At 45.5% G+C, this 20,917-nt stretch overlaps 1 protein-coding gene across 3 annotated transcripts in view; it reads left to right on the top strand.

Moving 5' to 3' along the window:
* Nucleotides 1-20,917, top strand: part of RSPRY1 (ring finger and SPRY domain containing 1) — a 663,702-nt gene that overhangs the window by 149,924 nt on the left and 492,861 nt on the right. For all 3 annotated transcript variants that reach the window (XM_030203731.1, XM_030203729.1, XM_030203730.1), the window contains one exon: nt 9,783-9,895. In XM_030203731.1, coding sequence (XP_030059591.1) covers nt 9,783-9,895 — 113 coding nt within the window. The remainder of the gene's footprint in view (nt 1-9,782; nt 9,896-20,917) is intronic.

The following is a 20,917-nucleotide window of genomic DNA, read 5'->3' as shown; positions in this document are numbered from 1 at the left end:
CCTTGCCACTCAGGTATCCCAGTTGACTCATTTATCTGCTTGTCAGATGCTCCTCATCCTCAGTCACATTGCTTCAACAGTCCATGTAACACCATTGGCTGGTCTTCTGTTCTCACCACAGATGCTTCCATGATGGTCTGCATACACAGGGTTCTTGGTCCCCACGAGAACAACATATCAATCTCCTGGAATTGCAAGCTGTTTGGAATGCTCTCTAAACCTTCCAGAATCATATTCTCAATCAGATTATACTGGTTTGCACAGACAATCAAGTAGCGATGTCTTACCTGAACAGACAGGGAAGAACTGGATCTTAACTTCTCTGTCTCCAAGCAATCCAAATCTGGACTTAGATAGCTTCTTTAAACATCTTTATAAGAGCTGTTTATAGTAACATAGTAGATGACGGCAGAAAAAGACCTGCACGGTCCATCCAGTCTGCCCAACAAGATAAACTTATATGTGTATACCTTACCTTGATTTGTACCTGTTTTTTTTTCAGGGCACAGACCGTATAAGTCTGCCCAGCACTATCCCCTCCTCCCAACCACCAGCCCCGCCTCCCACCACTGTCTCTCACAGACCGTATAAGTCTGCCCAGCACTATTCCCCGCCTCCCAACCACCAGTCCCGCCTCCCACCACTGGCTCTGGCACAGACCGTATAAGTCTGCCCACCACTATCCTCGCCTCCCAACCACCAACCCCTCTTCCCCCCACCGGCTAAGCTCCTGAGGATCCATTCCTTCTGCACAGGATTCCTTTATTTATATCCCACGCATGTTTGAATTCCGTTACCGTTTTCATCTCCACCACCTCCCGCGGGAGGGCATTCCAAACATCCACCACTCTCTCTGTGAAAAAATACTTCCTGACATCGTTTTTGAGTCTGCCCCCCTTCAATCTCATTTCATGTCTTCGCGTTCTACCGCCTTCCCATCTCTGGAAAAGATTTGTTTGCGGATTAATACCTTTCAAATATTTGAACGTCTGTATCATATCACCCCTGTTCCTCCTTTCCTCCAGGGTATACATGTTCAGTTCAGCAAGTCTTTGCTCATACGTCTTGGAACGCAAATCCCATACCATTCTCGTAGCTTTTCTTTGCACCGCTTCAATTGTTTTTTACATCCTTAGCAAGGTACGGCCTCCAAAACTGAACACAATACTCCAGGTGGGGCCTCACCAACGACTTGTACAGGGGCATCAACACTTCCTTTCTTTTGCTGGTCACACCTCTCTCTATACAGCCTAGCAACCTTCTCGGTACGGCCATCGTCTTGCCACACTGTTTTGTCGCCTTCAGATCCCTCTCCCCCCTCAGTACATATCAGACTCTCACTGCCTAACACATAAGTCTCTTGTGGGTTTCTACTCCCTAAGTGCATCACTTTGCATTTCTTCGCATTGAATTTTAATTGCCAAACCTTAGACCATTTGGCAGACAATACATTTCTTGATTAGACTTTGCTCAGTTTAAGTTATGTCCAATAAAAAAGGTATCATCTTATTTTCTTTTCCATGTTTTATTTTGTTTGATTTCTATTGATAACCTCTCATAGGGAAAACGCTTCTCAAACTGTATCAAGACCAAGGAACCATGATTCTTATTGCTCCTTACTGGACTCCTAAAATCTAGGTCCCTCTTCTAGAGTTGTCGTCCAATGAACTGTTCAGATTAGATAATTTTCCAACCCTAATAACACTGAACGAAGTATCCCTCCTTCATTCAGAGCCATGCTCTGGCCCTGATGACTTGGTTCCTGAAGACATAGAGTTGCATTCATTGAACCTCCCTCATGCAGTCTCTCCGATACTTCTTGCTCCTAGGAAACCTTACACAAGAAAATGTTGCCATTTAAAGTGGAAAAGATTTTCTGTCTGATGTTCAGCTTGGTTGCTTGACTCTACAACATACACTCATAAGAACATAAGAATAGCCATACCTGGTCAAACCAGTGGTCCATCTAACCCAGTATCCTGTTTTTCAAACAGTGGCCTAGCCAGGTCACAAGTACCTGGCAAAAACCCAAATCGTGGCAACACTTCATACTACAAATCTCAGGGCAAGCAGTTGCTTACCATGTCTGTCTCAATAACAGACTAGGGACTTTTCCTCCAGGAATTTGTTTAAACCTTTTTTAAACCAAGATACACTAACCACTGTTACCACGTCCTCCAGCAAAATGTTCCAGAGCTTAACTATTCATTGAGTGAAATAATATTTCCTCCTATTTGTTTTAAAAGTATTTCCATGTAACTTCCTCGAGTGTCCCCTAGTGTTTGTACTTTTGGAATGAGTGAAAAATCGATTTACATATACTCATTCTACACCACTCAAGATTTTGTAGACCTCTACCTACCCTTATGGAGTACCTCCTCTATCTTTCAGGTTCTGGACTCAAAACTAACTCCAGAGTACATTTGAGCACCATCGGTGCTTTTCATACTAAATTTGATAGTAAGCCAGTTTGTTTATCCTTGATGGTTAGATTAATGAAGGGTTTATTTCATACCAAACTTCCTATAAAACCACCTCCAGTCACATGGGATCTCAATGCCGTCCTCACTGCTGTCATGAAACCTTTTAAACCACTTCGTTCTTGTTTTCTGAAATTCCTCACGTATAAAGTAGTTTTCTTAACAGCTCTTAATGCTGCCAGAAGAGTCAGTGAGCTTTAAGCCCTTCTGGCAGATCCAACAGGGTTGTACTCCGAATCTATCCCAAATTCCTCCCAAAGGTGATTTTATAGTGCCGTCTCAACTTGTCCATTGTACTACCTGTTTTCTTTCTTAAACCATATTCTCATCCTGGAGAAGCAGCACTGCATACCTTAGACTGCAAGCATGCTCTAGCATACTATCTAGAACAAACAAAACCTCATCAGAAATTTTCCCAGCTTTTTGTATCGTTTGATCCGAAAAGGTTGGGAATTCCCATCACAAAGCACACAGTATCTACTTAGTAGGCTGACTGTATCTCCTACACATAAACTCAAGTTGGGCTGACCCTCCATAGCCGGGCTACAGCTCATAATGTAAGAGCCATGGCGTCCTCAGTAGCCCGTTTCCGCTCTGCCTCTATTCAAGACATTTGCAATGCGGCTGCATGGTGTTCTATCCACCGCTGCTCACTACTGTCTAGAACGGTATTCCAGGCAGGATAGCCAGTTTGGAAAAGCAGTCCTGCAAAATATGTTTACTGTTTAACATCCAACTCCACCCTCCTGCCTGATATTTTCACCAGGCTCACTATCTATTTAGTTACAAAAAATGTATCTTTCCTGTGAGCCTTGTAGCTATTGAGTCTCCATATGTAAAATTATGTCTACTTGTCCTCAGAAAAAGCTAAGTTACTTACCTGTAGCAGATGTTCTCAGTGTACAGCAGACACATATTCGCACATCTCTCCCACCTCCCCTTGGAATTGTCTTTCTAGCTTTAACACTATACTGCTGGTTCCGTGCTCGCGCATTGGACAGGAACGCACCTGTGCATGCGAGGTGGGGGGAACGGCCTCAAAGATTTAAAGTCACTGTGCACTTGGCAGTGTCTACACTGAGCTCTGTGGATGGCATCACCCATATGTGAGAATATATGCCTGCTGTTCTTGTAGAACAACTACTACAGGTAAGTAACTTAGCTTTCTGTTACATCCCAAGGATCAGTCCAGACAAATGGGTTGTGATCATCTGCCAGCAGTTATGAGTTGTGCCTCATAAGCTCCTGCGCTTAGCAACCAAGCCAGTATTCTCTATCTCCAGCAGACAGGATAGCAACTTCTGTGCTCTTTGGTGACTTATGTGACTCTCCTGCTTGCAGGTTCAGTTGAGTTTGCCTCATGTGTAAACTTAGTGATCTAGGTCCCTTCCTGCTCCCTGTTGCCACTTTCTACCTCTTTATCTCAGTCTTCCCTTCTCTTTTTCTCCTGCCTCTATCTTAAAAAAAATAAATAGCAGCCTTTTCAGTTCTTTTTGAGAGCTCGCGTGAAGATTGTGGAGCTTCAGTGCCTTGGAGATCACAAGACTGGCTGTTTTCTGTGAGTGTATTTATTCTGTGTCTGAGCCTATTAAGTCTTGTATGCGCTGTGGGGCTAAGCTCTCGGCTACCAGTTCCTGCACGCTTTGCTTTACTTCTGTGGAAATGCCACTTTTGCCTACTTTGGCCTCCAATACTCCATCTCTGGGAGTTCAATCTTCCCCACTCCGATGGTGGTTTTGGCAGGCTCAGCACCAGTGGCTCTTGCGCTTTGCAAGGCTTCGGCAGCCATTTTGTCAGCGGGTTCCTTGCCCACTACCGTGTCCCGGGATGTTGGTGTTATGGGGTTAGAAGTCTCTGCCCTACCATTTTTGCCTGAATTTGTTATTTTATTACATTAGGTTTTTTATTAGTCAGTTCAAGCTGCCTCTACTTAGTTTTTTTTGTTAAAGTTTACTATACCGCTCAACCTAACTTGCAGACCTGAGCGATTTACAAAACTAAGGGTAGATGAATAGGCAGAAAGGAACTACAGTATGAAACAGGAAAGGAATATATCATTTCCACATATGAAGAATGTACAAGCTAAAGAGCAGCAAGTAGTATGGGTCATAGGCAAAAGGGAAAAGAAGAGGGGGAAAATGAGAAGGGAAGGAAGGAAGGGAGAGGAAGAACAGCCTGGGAGTTTGAATTCTGATTCCCCTTGTAGTGGATCAGGGAGCCATAAAGGCTTGATTAAAAAGCCAGGATTTTATAGCATATCTATTGCAGAGGATGAGTAGGGGAATATGGAATGGTCAGCTTGATAAACGTAAGGATCTGTTTCTCAATTGGGAGCCAATGAAATTTCTGAAATAAAGGGGACACATGATCAAACTCAAGTTGTTTGAGGAGCAGCTTCCAAAGAATCAAAACCTTTCCATTCCTCCTCAGGACTCAGAGGGGATTTTATCTGTGTATTCTGACTGTACTAGTTCTGCTGATTGCACTGACTTGGACATTTCAGAGGCAGACGGGGGTGTTGATTCTCCTATAGCTAGGTTGTTTTTGAGAGCTTTAAACATTTCTTCCCCTGCTTCTCAGTCCTCTGGTCCTGCTCCATCAACTATGTCAGGTACTAAGAGACCTCCTGTATCTTTCCATATTCATGAGGCTGTGCAGGAGCTTTTGCAGCTCAGTGAGAGACCCCTGATTCGAACCTCTGGGTGCCTTGCGCTATGTCCAAATTATATCCCCTTCTGCCGTGTGATTTAGAGCAGTTTGCTCTGCCTAAGGTGGATGTCCTTATTACAGCAGTTACTAAACGTACCACTATCCCTGTCTGCATTAAGGATATGCATGACTGCAAGCTTGAGGCTTCCTTGAAGCTTGCCTTTCAGCTAGCTGTGTTAAATTCTCAGGCAGCAATTTTTTCTTTTTGTTGCCAGGGCTGCTTTATCGTGGATTCAACAATTGTACACATTGGACTTGCCTCCAGACTTTCTTTCTACCCTACAGATAGGGTTTTCCTATTTGTCAGATGCTGTTCATGATATTCTGTTAGTATCAGCTTAGGGCCATTTCAGTGTGATGCTGGCTGTGGCTGAGGCATTGGGTCACTAATGTGGTATCCAAATTTCGTCTGGCAAAAGTTGCCCTTTCGGGGAAACTTCTCTTTGGTGCAGATTTGGAGAAGATTGTTAAAGACCTGGGAGATTCCAAGGTCCATTGGCAACCTGAGTACAAGCCTAAGCCTCAGCTCATTTTAGAGAAGCAGGGAGGTCTAGACCAGGGAAGGCTAGTGCTTCTACTCAAAAACCTCGCTTTCCTCAGATTCAGTCTCTTCTTTCCAGGAGGGAAGAAGCCCTTTTCCGCTTCCTCAAGAACCTCTCTCTTTCTTCGCAGCCCTTACAATGACAGGGTTGAGGCTCACTCCTTGTATGTAGACATAGTTGGGTGTCTTTCCCGTTTTTACCAAGTTTGGACCACCATTACTGCAGACCAATTTGTCCTTGGTGTCATTCTCCATGGCTACAAGCTAGAATTTTCAAAGCCACTCGCAGATCTTTTCATGCTGTCCCCTTGCGGCAGTTCTGCGAATAGTTGGGCAGTCCTGACTACCTTAGCCTCTTTAAGGTTTCTGGGGACCATTCAGCCCGATACTCCATCAGAAAGGGGGCACTGGTCGATGGGAAAATGTGGGATACCAATGCAATAAATAAATTCCATCTATTTTATCATCCCAAAGAAAGGAGAAACTTTTTGCTCGGTTCTGGATCTCAGAGGGATGAACAAGTCTGAGTGCTGCCCTTACACATGGAGACTCTTCCTGTCATAGCCTTGGTCCAGCCAGGCGAGTATCTCTCCTCATTGGACCTCAAGGATGTTTGTATTCATATCCCAGTTTGGCCTCTTCACAGGAAATGTCGCCAGTTTACGATCCTGGGAGATCATTTTCAATTCAAGACCATGCCTTTTGGCCTCACCATTGCACCTCGCACGTTTTCAAAAGTTATGGTGGTGGTGGCAGCCTTTCTTCACCGGCAAGAGATCTAGGTACATCCTTACCTGAACGATTGGCTAATTCGGGCGCCTTCTTATAAAGAGAGCCTTCACAGTATACAGTCAGTCCTGTTTCTTCTTTCTGTGCTGGGTTGGGTGGTGAATTACAGCAAGAGCCACCTCACCCCTACCCAGACCCTGGAGTTTCTGGGAGTGTCCTTCAATACCCAGATGAGGAAGGTTTTCCTGTCTCAGCATCGTCAGCTCAAACAGCAAATTCTCTGGTTTTTCTCTCTTCCCTGCCCGCTGGCGTGTGATTGAGTATGCACAGGTTCTCGTTTCTGTGGCGGCAACTTTGGATATTCTGCCTTGGGAAAAGTTCCACATGCGTCCCTGTTTAGCCAATGGTCATCGGTCTCGGGGACGCCGTGGATGCCTCAAGCAGGCGGAGTCTTGGTGGCTTCTCCCTGCACACATTTGTGCGGGGTTGCCCTTACAGACTCCCAGTTGGTATGTCAGTCTCTTCAGATGGGGAGCCCGTTATCTCCACCACTCTGCACTGGTCCGCTGATTGAGAATGGAGGCTTCTTAGTCCATCAACAGATTGGAACTTCGAGCTGTCTGGAAAGCTGTACTAATCTTTGATCCTCTTTTTCACAGGAGGCTGCTGCACGTGCTCTCAGACAATGTCACAGCCATGTCTTGCATCAACAGGCAAGGAGGAACAAAGAGTGTATTTCTAGCCCAGGAGGTACATCTTCTTTTTCAGTGGGCTGAGTTGAAAATTCCAATGATTTCAGCATCTCACATATTGGGTTCACTGAACTAACAAGCAGATTTTCTCAGCAGAGTGCCCCTGGACCCGGGGGAATGGCAGCTGTCAAAGACCTGCATTTCACCTCATTTCCACACAGTGGGGCCTTCCAGTTCTGGACCTTATGGCATCTGGACTCAATGTGCAAGTACACAGATTCTATAGCCGCTTCTAGGAGAAAGACTCAGTTCGTGTAGCTCTGGACTGGCCCAGACGTCCTTTGTATTCGGACCTCATCTGTCTTTAAATGGTTCCTCAGTTGATTCTTCTTTTACAAACGGGCTTATTGCACTAAGGTTCAGTACTTATAGAGGATCCCCCACTTTGGTCTTACTGCCTAGCTTTTGAGATGGCACGATTGAGGAAGAAGTGTTACGTGGGTGATGATGTTACTACCTTGATGCAGGCCCAAAAGTGGTCCACTTATGCTAGAGTGTGGAGAACTTTTGAGAGCTGGTCTGCACAGGTGTTTCTCCATTTCGTGCTTCCTTGTCTCAGATTTTATCTTTCCTTCAGGAGGGATTCAAAAAAGACTTGGCTCTCAATTCGCTCAAAGTTCAGGTGGCAGTGTCGGTGTGTCATAGAGAATGCCTCATTGACTGCTCACCCTGATATAGTGCGATTCCTCAAGGTAGTTGTTCATCTGCGTCTTGCTCTCTGCAATATTTGTCCTCAGTGAAGTCTTCAAGTGGTTCTTAAGGCTCTTCAGTCAGCCCCCTTTGAGCTCCTTCGTTCGGCAACTACCGTATTTTTCGGACTATAAGACGCACCGGACCATAAGACGCACCTAGGTTTTAGAGGAGGGAAATAGGAAAAAAATGTTTTTTCTTTTTCCCAACTCTAAAACCTAGGTGCTCCGGTGCATCTTGTCGGAATCCCTCCCTCCCTCCGAGTTCGGGATCGCCCTCCCCCCGGCCCTGTCACCACTTCTCCCTACTCACGCGATCTTCCCTGGTGGTCTAGTGACGTCGGGGCAGGAAAGAGCCCCCTCTTTCCTGCCCAGCGCGCTGCTCTCCATCCTCCTGTATGCATTGCTGCCTGACGGTCTCGGCGAGATTCAAAATGGCCGCCGAGAATTGAAGTCTCGGCGGCCATTTTGAATCTCGCCGAGACCGTCAGGTTGCATACAGGCGGATGGAGAGCAGCGCGCTGGGCAGGAAAGAGGAGGCTCTTTCCTGCCCCGACGTCACTAGACCACCAGGGAAGATCGCGTGAGTAGGGAGAAGTCTACCTTCGGACTATAAGACACACCCCCCCATTTTCCTCCCAAATTTGGGGGGGGAAAAGTGCGTCTTATAGTCCAAAAAATACGATATTAAAGATCTTACTTTTAAAGGCAGTATTTTAGTTGCCATTTCGTCGGCATGAAGATTTTCAGAGCTTCAAGATCTCTCTTGCAGGGAGATCCCTTTCTCTTCTTTTGTGATTCTGGAGTTTCCATACGGACAGTTCCATCCTTTTTGCCGAAGATTGTATCTCCTTTTCATGTCAGTTAGACTGTTTCTTCCTTCTTTTCCAGGGAGGTCTGTTCTGCAGAATATGCTTCCAACGATTTCAGGTGGTCTGATCATCTTTTTGTCCTCTTTGCAGGACTCCGGAAGGGTTTGCCTGCCTCCGAAGCAACAGTACCTCGATGGCTTAAGGAGTCTATTTCTTCAGCTTACAATCTGAGGGGTAGATCTGCTGCCATGCATGTTAAGGCTCCTCCTACCAGATCTTTAGCGACGTCTGGGGCAGTTTCATTGGCAGAGATCTGTCGGTCAACGATGTGATTGTCTTCTTATTCCATTTTTAAGCATTACCGTTTGGATGTGTCTGCTTGAGCAGATGCTTCCTTCAGGGCCACAGTTCTCGCTGCAGGGATATAGTCTCTCCCCTTGGATTGCTTTTGTACATCCCATTTGTCTGTACTGATCCTTGGGACGTAATAGGAAAAATTGGTTGTTACCTGATAATTTTCTTTCCTTTAGTCCCAAAGGTTCAGTCCAGAGCCTGCCCTTCTGTGTTGGTTTTTCCGGGTTTTATAAATTTCAAGTGTTTGTATTGTTTTGTTTCCGTTATTTCTAAGGTACAAGTTTTGCCCTTTATTTCATAGTTCTTTTTCTGTTTAGAGGCTGGAGGTTTTTTTTGTTTTGTTTTTTCCCTTTGGAAGTCAATGTTTCACTTATTTGTCTGGACTGATCTTTTGGGACTGAAAGAAAATTATCAGGTAATTATTTTATCCTTATTTTACAGTATCTTAAAAACATATGTTAAATCTAATGTCAATGAACAAATCAGTATTGAATTGACTTGAATACAGTCTTTTTCTTGAAGAGCTTAGATTTTTACTTGGAGAATATGGAGTTTCTGATTTGCTAGGCATTGCACCATAAGTTGTGAATAGAGAACAGAAGTGGTATACCCATGTCTCACAGCTATATGTTCTAACCACCATGCTGCTCTGCTAGCTATGTGAATATTACATGTTCTTATCACTTTTAAGTTGTTATGTTTGCTTCTCTTAACAGATGAGGGTTGGCTGGAGGTTGTTCAGTCGCTGATTAGAGTTATTCCATTAGAAGATCCACTGGGACCAGCTGTTATAACATTACTACTGGATGAGTGTCCACTACCAACCAAAGTAGGTTAATTAACATAATATAGATAATTGCTCACGACAGCAGCTCAGAAGTATACACCACAAGCCTTGGTACTAGCTCTGCTTTTTGGAGTATCATCTTTTTATCTTGACAGTTTTCTCTTGTTCTCAGGCTTGCAAATCAGTTTGGACTGACCTCCACAGTGGTAATTTTTTTTTTTTTTTTTAAATGACCATCACTGGGAAATGGTGACTAAAGTAGCAGATCCAAAATGTTGAGATGGCCAACAGACTTCATTAAAACCTCATTTTTTGTTTTTGGTTACTTTAGTCACCTTTTTCCAGAGATGATCACAAATATACATAGTAGATGACGGCAGAAAAAGACCTGCATGGTCCATCCAGTCTGCCCAACAACATAAACTCATATGTGTATACCTTACCTTGATTTGTACCTGCCATTTTCAGGGCACAGACCGTACAAGTCTGCCCAGCAGTATTTCCCGCCTCCCAACCACCAGTCCCGCCTCCCATCACTGGCTCTGGCACAGACCGTATAAGTCTGCCCTCCACTATCCTCGCCTCCCAACCACCAACCTCTCTTCCCCCACCTGCTCCGCCACCCAATTTTGGCTAAGCTTCTGAGGATCCATTCCTACTGCACAGGATTCCTTTATGCATATCCCACGCATGTTTGAATTACTTGAGCACTAGTAAAAGAATTATTCTTGATCTTCCTTCAACCTCCCATCACTATACAATTGCCATGGTTCACTCATATTCTTCTTTCCAGTCCCTGTTGGTCTCAGTGCTTTTTCTCCTAATTGCTTATGTATCCCCCTCTCCGTCTCCCCACTGCTGATCATCTTTGTCCTGGTCACTGTTTTCTCTTTGGCTGATTCTATGCAACTCTTGGTCACTTTAAGCTACACAGTGTCTGCAGTCCTTTTCTCAGTAATTGTTGTGAGAAGAGTGCAGGAATTAGGAGAACCATACTACTCATCTTCCTAAGAGCCATCCAGAAATGGAAGCATAATGTTGCATGCTGCACTCCAAGCCCTGTAAAATTTAGGCTTACTGCAACCTCAGATTTTAAGAACACTTCTATGTTGAGCTACATTACTGTGGACCTTCATTTGCAGTTACTGTGGGGTTCCCCGCATTTTATGAGCACTCCTGCTGTCCTATTTCATTATGATCCTTGGTTGTGGTTGATAGCAGAAAGAAGAGGCAAAATGTGGCTGCAGTGTAGAATAAATCCAAAAGCAAAAAGCAGCTTTGCTGATAGCCAATAATAGTTTTAGAATTCAAGTGTATTAAAAATAAATAAATAAATAGAAAACAACTTTGAAAAAGCAAATAGGGATCATCAATTAAATGTCTTACATGTTTGGGCACAGGGTGCTTGCCTCAGGGGAAATTAACAACTCCTCTTATCAATGATCCCACCTAGAAAAACATACAAGTAAAAGGATTTATAAGAATTAGGGCTGCATTTTGCTTAAAATTTTTTATCTCGATTAATTGCACAGTTAAAGCTTATTTATCTACTTATTTATTTTCTGCTGCAGCTGCTTGTGACTGGGCAAATCACTTAAATTTCCATTGCTCCAGATACAAAATAAGTACCTGTATATAATATTTAAACCACTTTGTAACCGCAGAAAGGCAGTATATCAAATCCCATCCCCCTTCCCTTCCCTAATCCCTCCCTCCTGCCACCCAAATCCAATTTATCTCCCTTTCTCTTCCTTCCCTCCCTTTTCTCTTCCCACAGGTGCATTATCTCCTTCTCTCTCCCTCCCTGCTATTGTTCAGCACCTCCCCTCCCCCCCTCATGAGTATCTACACAAACTTGGCAGTATTTTCCACTGATGACCCCTCCAGTTCTGTTCATCTGCAGCTGTCCAATTCTGCTTACAGGTCTGCAGCTCACTCCACTTCCCTACTTTGGGGTTCAGTATCTGCCCTCTTTCCCCTCTAGTCTTCCTTTCAAGGTGGTCTTCTATTTGTCCCTGGCAGTGGCTGCCTGCGGCCAGGTCCGAAGCTTTCCCTCTGACCCATCCTGCCCATGCAAAAGAGGAAGTGATCTCAGAGGAGGCACAATGGGCCAGAGGGAAAGCTTTGTACCATCTGCTGCAAGCAGCCACTGCCAGCAACTGGGGACTAACAGAAGACCATTTTTAAGGTAGGCTGACATGGCGGGGGGATGTTGAATCCTGAGTGGAGGGAAAGATGCTGGTTCGTGCTGAGGACAAGGGGTCAGGAGTGGAAGAGAGCAGAAGACGTATGGAGGAGACAGGAGATACTGCAGCATGAGTAAATTCTCTGAGTGCCGTTAATTTTATTAATCACAATTACTGATCAGTGCATGGCTCGCACAGTTAACTGCAGTTAACTTGCAGCCTAATAATACTTTCTAGGCAGGTTTTATTGACAGACTAACAAATCAAACAGACAAAATGTGGACCTTCTTTAGAAAAAAATTGTTTTAAGTGTTTTTTTAAATCAAAATAGAAAAAAAAAATAAAACATATAGCAAAAAATGAGAACCAAAATATAAGAGCAGCACCAAAACTAGCAGGATTTGGGGGGGGGGGGGGGGGGTAGTTTGGCAGCTGTGACCATGCACTTGTGTGCTTTCCTGTCTCACTCACACTGGATTAACAGTTCCTTTCTTACTGCTGAACTAAGAGGATATCTTTTGTTTGTGCTCTCTTTGGTGCAGTTTTTTTTAAACTTGCGGCCTTCTTTGCCTTTTTTTTTTCTTCATTATGCGAGTAGTGTAAGGCCAGTTCCCCCCCCCCCCCCCCCCTTTTTTTTTTTTTCCAAGTTTAGTGTGTGTTTTGGCCATTTTAAATTATCTTTGGTTTTCTGTGGCTCTTCAGCCTGCATAGGGCTGAGCTTCCCGGCTGTGACTTTTTTTTTTTGTTTTTTTTTTTAATAAAAAAATTGAGCCTTTGATTTTGCTTTGAATATTTTTTTCTACGTTTTTTTAAAATTCCTAGTGGTTTTAAGAAATGTTCTTGGTGCAGCATGGTCATCTCTGTGACTGACCCTCATAATTGATTCTTACTGTGCCCTGGGGCCAAACTTAAGGCCTGTAATTGTAAACTGTGTTCTACAATGTGGAAAAGAACCCAAAAGAGTCATGAGGCCCTGCGTTAGAGACTTTTAGTGCATCCAAGTCTGGTCCATTGACATTAGAGCCATTGGTCTCTATGTCTCCCAGAACTGCATCGGTCCCTGGGAATACACTGACACTGAGGAGGTCTTCACCTGCTTCAACGTCTGGTGTCAGTAGTGTCCATCCGGGCTGAACAGTCTTGGATCCAGTACAGAGGACACACAAGGATTTGACATCGTTCTCATCAGCTTTGAGGGACCCTGATAGGCATTGAGCATAGGTGAAGAAGCACTGACTCTGGACCTCTTCAAAGCATGGTACCAGGAGCTCCTGGAAACTGCCATTGCTGGTATCTGAGAAACAATGCTGAGAGGGCTGCTCCCCCTCCATGAAATCAGTGTTGCCACAACAGCTGTCTGAGCTGGGACCAGACCCTTGATTCAGCCCCTTCATTTTCTCAGACTGTCACCATTCCAGCACTAGTTCAGCCTTTACCGATACCTACATCCGAAGAGTTGCTCGGGACCATGATACAGGAGGAGCTGGAGCGCATCTTGGTTTGGTGTGATGTTCTGGCATTGAGGGCACCGGTACCGCTTGGGGCATCGGTCTCTGCCGCCACTCGGGTGGATTCCCCGTTGATGGAGGGAGCTTCGTCCCCGCCGGCGCGGGAGTCCACCTCTCAACGCCATCATTGAGAACGTGGTTCCTCTGAGTATAGACGGGCCCGGTTTCGGACGGAGGTCAGGGAGCTCATGTCCGACACCGAGGAGGAGGCCTCGGTGGGGGCAAGAGGAGGACCCCAGGTATTTCTCTTCTAAGGAGTCCTGTGGTCTTCCTTCTGACCCCACTCCTTCACCAGAAAGGAAGCTCTCGCCACCTGAGAGCCTTTCCTTTGCCTCCTTTGTTGTTAGGGATATGTCTGTGAGCATTCCCTTCCCCGTGGTTATTGTGGATGAGCCGAGGGCTGAGATGCTCGAGGTCCTCGACTATCCATCACCACCTAGAGAGTCTTCCACGGTACCGTTGCACAATGTCCTGAAGGAGACACTGCTTTGGAACTGGTTGAAGACTTTATCTAACCCCACGATCCAGAAGAAAGCGGAGTCCCAGTATAGGGTCCACACTGACCCGGAGTTGATGAGGACTCAGTTCCCACACGACTCCGCGGTCGTGGATTCTGCTCTCAAGAGAGCCAAGAGTTCGAGGGATACCGCCTCTGCGCCCCCGGGGTGTGAGTCTCGCACTCTGGACTCTTTTGGGAGGAAGGCCTATCATTCCTCCATGCTCGTGACCAAGATTCAGTCTTACCAGCTCTACACGAGCATTCACATGTGGAATAATGTGAAGTAACTGGTGGACCTGGTTGATAAGCTCCCGCCGGAGCAGGCCAGGCCTTTTCAGGAGGTGATCAAGCAGCTGAAGGCGTGTCGCAGATTCCTGTCCAGGGGTATTTATGACACTTGTGATGTTGCATCCGGAGCTGCTGCCCAAGGTATAGTGATGCGCAGACTCTCATGGCTGCACGCCTCTGACCTGGACAACTGGACCCAGCAGCGGCTAGCGGATGTCCATTGCCGGGGGGATAACATTTTTGGCGAGAAAGTCGAGCAGTTGGTCGAACAGCTCCACCAGCCAGAAACCGCCCTCGACAATCTCTCCCACCGGGCGCCTTCAGCACCTACCTCTTCAGGTAGGCGATTTTTCAGGGGAAAGAAGACTGCTTCTTAAGCTTACACCAAGCATAGGTACAATCCTCCCCGGCAGCTTTCCCAGGCTCAATCCCAGCGCGCTCGCTTATACACACATCCCGATACTACCAGCTCACAGACAGTATCTGCGATTCTGTCTGGGGACACAGCATTTCCAGTATTGTGTGCTACCCTTTGGGCTCGCCTCTGCGCCACGGGTGTTCGTGAAGTGCCTAGTGGTGGTTGCGGCGTCACTACGCAAGCTGGAGGTGCAGGTTTTCCCTTACCTCGACGATTGGCTGGTGAAGAGCACCTCAGAGGCAGGAGCTCTATAGGCCATGCAGAGGACTATTCAACTCCTGGAGCTACAGTGGTTTGTGATAAACTACCCAAAGTCCCATCTCCGCCCAGTCCAGTCACTCGAATTCATTGGAGCCCTGCTGAATTTGTTTTAAATTTACTACACTGTAGTTTCATCGCATGCCCCCTAGTCTTAGTATTTTTGGAAAGCGTGAACAGACTCTTCACATCCACCTGTTCCACTCCACTCATTATTTTATATACCTCTATCATGTCTTCCCTCAGCCGTCTCTTCTCCAAGCTGAAAAGCCCTAGCCTCCTTAGTCTTCCTTCATAGGGAAGTCATCCCATCCCCGCAATCATTTTCGTCGCCCTTCGCTGCAACTTTTCCAATTCCACTATATCTTCCTTGAGATACGGCGACCAGAATTGAACACAATACTCAAGGTTCGGTCGCACCATGGAGCGATATAACGGCATTATAACATCCTCACAACTGTTTTCCATACCATTCCTAATAATACCCAACATTCTATTCACTTTCCGAGCCGCAGCAGCACACTGAGCAGAAGGTTTCAGTGTATTATCGACGACGACACCCAGATCCCTTTCTTGGCCCTTAACTCCTAACTTGGAACCTTGCATGACGTAGCTATAATTCGGGTTCTTTTTTCCCACATGCATCACCTTGCACTTGCTCACATTAAACGTCATCTGCCATTTAGCCACCCCGTCTCCCAGTCTCGAAAGGTCCTTCTGTAATTTTTCACAATCCTGTCGCGAGTTAACGACTTTGAATAACTTTGTGTCATCAGCAAATGTAATTATCTCGCTAGTTACTCCCATCTCTAAATCATTTATAAATATATTAAAAAGCAGCGGTCCTAGCACAGACCCCTGAGGAACCCCACTAACTACCCTTCTACATTGTGAATACTGCCCATTTAACCTCACTCTCTGTTTCCTATCCTTCAACCAGTTTTTAATCCACAATAGGACTTTTCCTCCTATCCCATGACTCTCCAATTTCCTCTGTAGCCTTTCATGAGGTACCTTGTCAAACGCCTTTTGAAAATCCAGATACATAATATCAACCGGCTCCCCTTTGTCCATATGTTTGTTTACTCCTTCAAAGAATTGAAGTAAATTAGACAGGCAAGATTTCCCCACACAAAAGCCGTGCTGACTCGGTCTCAGTAATCCGTGTCCTAGGATGTGCTCTGTAATTTTGTTTTTAATAATAGCCTCTACCATTTTCCCCGGCACTGACGTCAGACTCACCGGTCTATAATTTCTCGGATCTCCCCTGGAACCTTTTTTAAAAATGGGCGTTACATTGGCCACCCTCCAATCTTCCGGTACCACGCTCGATTTTAAGGATAAATTGCATATCACTAGCAATAGCTCCGCAAGCTCATTTTTCAGTTCTATCAGTAGTCTAGGATGAATACCATCCGGTCCAGGAGATTTGCTACTCTTCAGTTTGCTGAACTGCCCCATTACGTCCTCCAGATTTACCGTGAAGTCAGTAAGTTTGTCCGACTCGTCCGCTTGAAATATCATTTCCGACACCGGTATCCCACCCAAATCTTCCTCGGTGAAGACCGAAGCAAAGAATTCATTCAATCTCTCCGCTACGTCTTTGTCTTCCTTGATCGCCCCTCTTACCCCTTGGTCATCCAGCGGCCCAGCCGATTCTTTTGCCGGCTTCCTGCTTTTAAAATACCATAAAAAAATTTTATTATGCTTTTTTGCCTCTAATGCTATCTTTTTTTTCGTAATCCCTCTTGGCCTTCTTTATCTGCGCCTTGCATTTGCTTTGACACACCTTATGCTGCTTCTTGTTATTTTCAGACTGTTCCATCTTCCATTTTCTGAAGGCATTTCTTTTAGCCCTAATAGCCCTCACTTTTCAACCAGGCCGGCTGTCTTTTGGAGTTCGTCTTTCTTATCTAATTTGTGGAATATGTTTGGCCTGGGCCTCCAGGATGGTATTTTTGAACAGCGTCCATGCTTGTTGTACAGTTTTTACTCTCTCAGTTGTCCCCCTAAGGTTTTTTTCCCCACCATTCTTCTCATTTTATCATAGTCTCCTTTTTTTAAAGTTAAACACTAACGTATTTGACTTCCTGTGTATAGTTACTTCAAGGTTGATATTAAAACCGATCATATTATGATCACTGTTATCAAGCGGCCGCAGTACCATAACGTCCCTCACCAGATCATGCGCTCCACTAAGGACCTTGCTGAAACTCAAGCAAGACCGCGGCACCATGATTCTGATTGCGCCTTTTTGGCCCCGTCAGATCATAAGTACATAAGTACATAAGTAGTGCCATACTGGGAAAGACCAAAGGTCCATCTAGCCCAGCATCCTGTCACCGACAGTGGCCAATCCAGGTCAAGGGCACCTGGCACGCTCCCCAAACGTAAAAACATTCCAGACAAGTTATACCTAAAAATGAGGAATTTTTCCAGTCCATTTAATAGCGGTCTATGGACTTGTCCTTTAGGAATCTATCTAACCCCTTTTTAAACTCCGTCAAGCTAACCGCCCGTACCACGTTCTCCGGCAATGAATTCCAGAGTCTAATTACACGTTGGGTGAAGAAAAATTTTCTCCGATTCGTTTTAAATTTACCACACTGTAGCTTCAACTCATGCCCTCTAGTCCTAGTATTTTTGGATAGCGTGAACAGTCGCTTCACATCCACCCGATCCATTCCACTCATTATTTTATACACTTCTATCATATCTCCCCTCAGCCGTCTCTTCTCCAAGCTGAAAAGCCCTAGCCTTCTCAGCCTCTCTTCATAGGAAAGTCGTCCCATCCCCACTATCATTTTCGTCGCCCTTCGCTGTACCTTTTCCAATTCTACTATATCTTTTTTGAGATACGGAGACCAGTACTGAACTGGTTCCCTCTTCTTCTGGAGTTGTCGTCCGAAGAAACGTGGAGGTTGGAGTGTTTTCCAACCCTCATCACTCAGAACGAGGGGGAGCTTCTGCATCCCAACCTCCAGTCTCTGGCTCTCATTGCCTGGATGTTGAGGGTGTAGATTTCGCTGCCTTGGGTCTTTCTGAGGGTGTCTCCTGAGTCTTGCTTCCAGAAAGGATTCCACTAAGAAGAGTTACTTTTTCAAGTGGAGGAGGTTTGTCATATGGTGTGACAGCATGGCCCTAGAACCTCGCTCTTGTCCTGCCCAGAACCTGCTTGAATACCTTCTACACTTATCAGAGTCTGGTCTCAAAACCAACTCAGTATGGAGCCATCTTAGTGCCAATAGTGCTTACCATTATCGTGTAGAGGGTAAACCTATCTCTGGACTGCCTTTAGTCGTTTGGTTCATGAGAGGTTTGCTTTTGTCAAAGCCCCCTGTCAAGCCTTCTACAGTGTCATGGGATCTCAACGTCGTCCTCACCCAGCTGATGAATCCTCCTTTTGAGCCACTGGCTTCTTGCCATCTGAAGTACTTGACTTGGAAGGTCATTTTCTTGGTGGCAGTCACTTCAGCTCGGAGGGTCAGTGAGCTTCAAGCCTTGGTAGCCCATGCTCCCTATACCAAATTTCATCATAACAGAGTAGTCCTCCGCACTCACCCTAAGTTCCTGCCAAAGGTGGTATCGGAGTTCCATCTGAACCAGTCAATTGTCTTGCCAACATTTTCCCCCCGTCCGCATACCCACCCTGCTGAACGTCAGTTGCACACATTGGACTGCAAGAGAGCATTGGCCTTCTATCTGGAGCGGACCAGCCCCCACAGACAGTCCGCCCAATTGTTTGTTTCTTTTGACCCCAACAGGAAGGTGTTTGCTGTCGGGAAACGCACCATCTCCAATTGGCTAGCAGATTGCGTTTCCTTCACTTACGCCCAGGCTGGGCTGACGTTTGAGGGTCATGCCGTTAGATTGTAAGCTCTCTTGAGCAGGGACTGTCCCTCCCCGTGTTTAAACTTGTACAGCGCTGCGTAACCCTGGCAGCGCTATAGAAATGCTAAATAGTAGTAGTAGTATGTCACGGCTCATAGTGTTAGAGCCATGGCGGTGTCAGTGGCCCACTTAAAGTCAGCCACTATTGAAGAGATTTGCAAGGCTGCGACGTGGTCGTCAGTCCACACATTCACATCTCATTACTGCCTCCAGCAGTATAGCCGACGCGACAGTCGGTTTGGGCAGTCGGTGCTGCAGAATCTGTTCGGGGTGGTGGACTTTGGTCCTGTGGAACTGAGGAAGTGAGTTTGATTCTCCTTCCTGTACACATTGATTTGATTTGCTTACTTTTTTTTTTTTTTTTGTCTATTAGATTGTAAGCTCTTTGAGCAGGGACTGTCTTTCTTCTATGTTTGTGCAACGCTGCGTACGCCTTGCAGCGCTATAGAAATGCTAAATAGTAGTAGTAGTAGATTCCCACTTCAGGCACAGGCAGCTCCTTGTGACTCTGGGCAAGTCACTTAACCCTCCATTGCCCCATGTAAGCCGCATTGAGCCTGCCAAGAGTGGGAAAGTGCGGGGTACAAATGTAACAAAACAAAAAACTCCACCCTCCTAGGCCCAGTTTTATTCTATTCTAGGCTGCACTCTCAGTTGTTTCTATTTAGGTAAATCTCAGCTATGTCCTCGCCGTTGCGAGGCCCAATTGACCAATGTTTGTTGTTTTGAGTGAGCCTGGGGGCTAGGGATACCCCATCAGTGAGAACAAGCAGCCTGCTTGTCCTCGGAGAAAGCGAAGATACTTAACCTGTAGCAGGTATTCTCCGAGGACAGCAGGCTGATTGTTCTCACCTACCCTCCCTCCTCCCCTTTGGAGTTGTTAGTTCTTATTCCTTTGCTTTTTACTTAACTGAGCAGGAGCGGTCGCACACGGGCGGGAAGACAGCCGCGCATGTGTGGTGGGACCTCCCGCGAGACTTTTTTTCCGGTTGGAGGGGGCTGCCGTGGATGTCAGCCACTCGTGAGAACAATCAGCCTGCTGTCCTCGGAGAACACCTGCTACAGGTATGTATCATTCGCTAACTCGAGCATGAAATTGCTCATCTGTTGTTAAAATTGTCCACAGTACCTGAAGATTGGAGGTTGGCCAATGTAATGCTAATTTTTAAAAAGGGGGTTCCAGGGTTGATCCTGGAAATTAGACTGATAAGCCTAACTTCATTGCTGAAAAAATAGTAGAAACTATAAGAATAAAATTACTGAGCACATAGCCAAGGGAAGTCATGTCTCACCAGTTTGCTTCATTTCTTTGAAGGCATGAATAAACATGTAGATAAAGGTGAGCCAGTTGATGTAGTGTATGTAGATTTTCAGAAAGCTTTTGACAAAGTTACTCATGAGGCTCCTGAGAGTTAAAAAGTCATGGGATAGGAAGTGATGTTCTGTTGTGGAATAGGAATTGGTTAATGGCTAGAAAACAGAGGGTAGGATTATATGGCCATTTTTTCAGTGGAGAAGGGTGAAGTTAAATGCACACGGACTGTGAAATATTGCAGGAAGACCGTAGGAAATTAGGAATACTGGGCAAAAAATGGGAGATGAAATTTAATGTGGACAAATAATCCTAATCATAGTTACTTGATGCTAGGTCAACCTTAGGTTCAGCACCCAAGAAAAGGATCTAGGTATCGTGGGAGACAATACGCTGAAATGTTCTGCCCAGTGTGTGACTGCAGCCAAAAAATGCTAACAGGATACTAGGAATTATTAGGAAAGATATGGAAAATAAGACAAAAAAAATATTATAATGCCTCAGTATCACTCAATGGTGCATCCTCACATTGCATGCAATTCAAAAAAGATATAGCAGAATTAGAAGAGGTTCAAGGAAGGGTGACCAAAATGATAAAGGGGCTGGAACTCCTCTCATGTGAAGAAAGGCTAAAGAGGTGAAGACTCTTCAGCTTGGAAAAGAGACAGCTGAGGGGAAGATATGATAGACATCTACAAAATTGA

This window comes from Microcaecilia unicolor, chromosome 5 (genome assembly GCF_901765095.1).
Source record: "Microcaecilia unicolor chromosome 5, aMicUni1.1, whole genome shotgun sequence".
In the NCBI taxonomy this organism is placed as follows: Eukaryota; Metazoa; Chordata; class Amphibia; order Gymnophiona; family Siphonopidae; genus Microcaecilia; species Microcaecilia unicolor.
The sequence above is the reverse complement of the archived record's forward strand: the minus strand, read 5'-3'. Positions and strand labels throughout refer to the sequence as shown.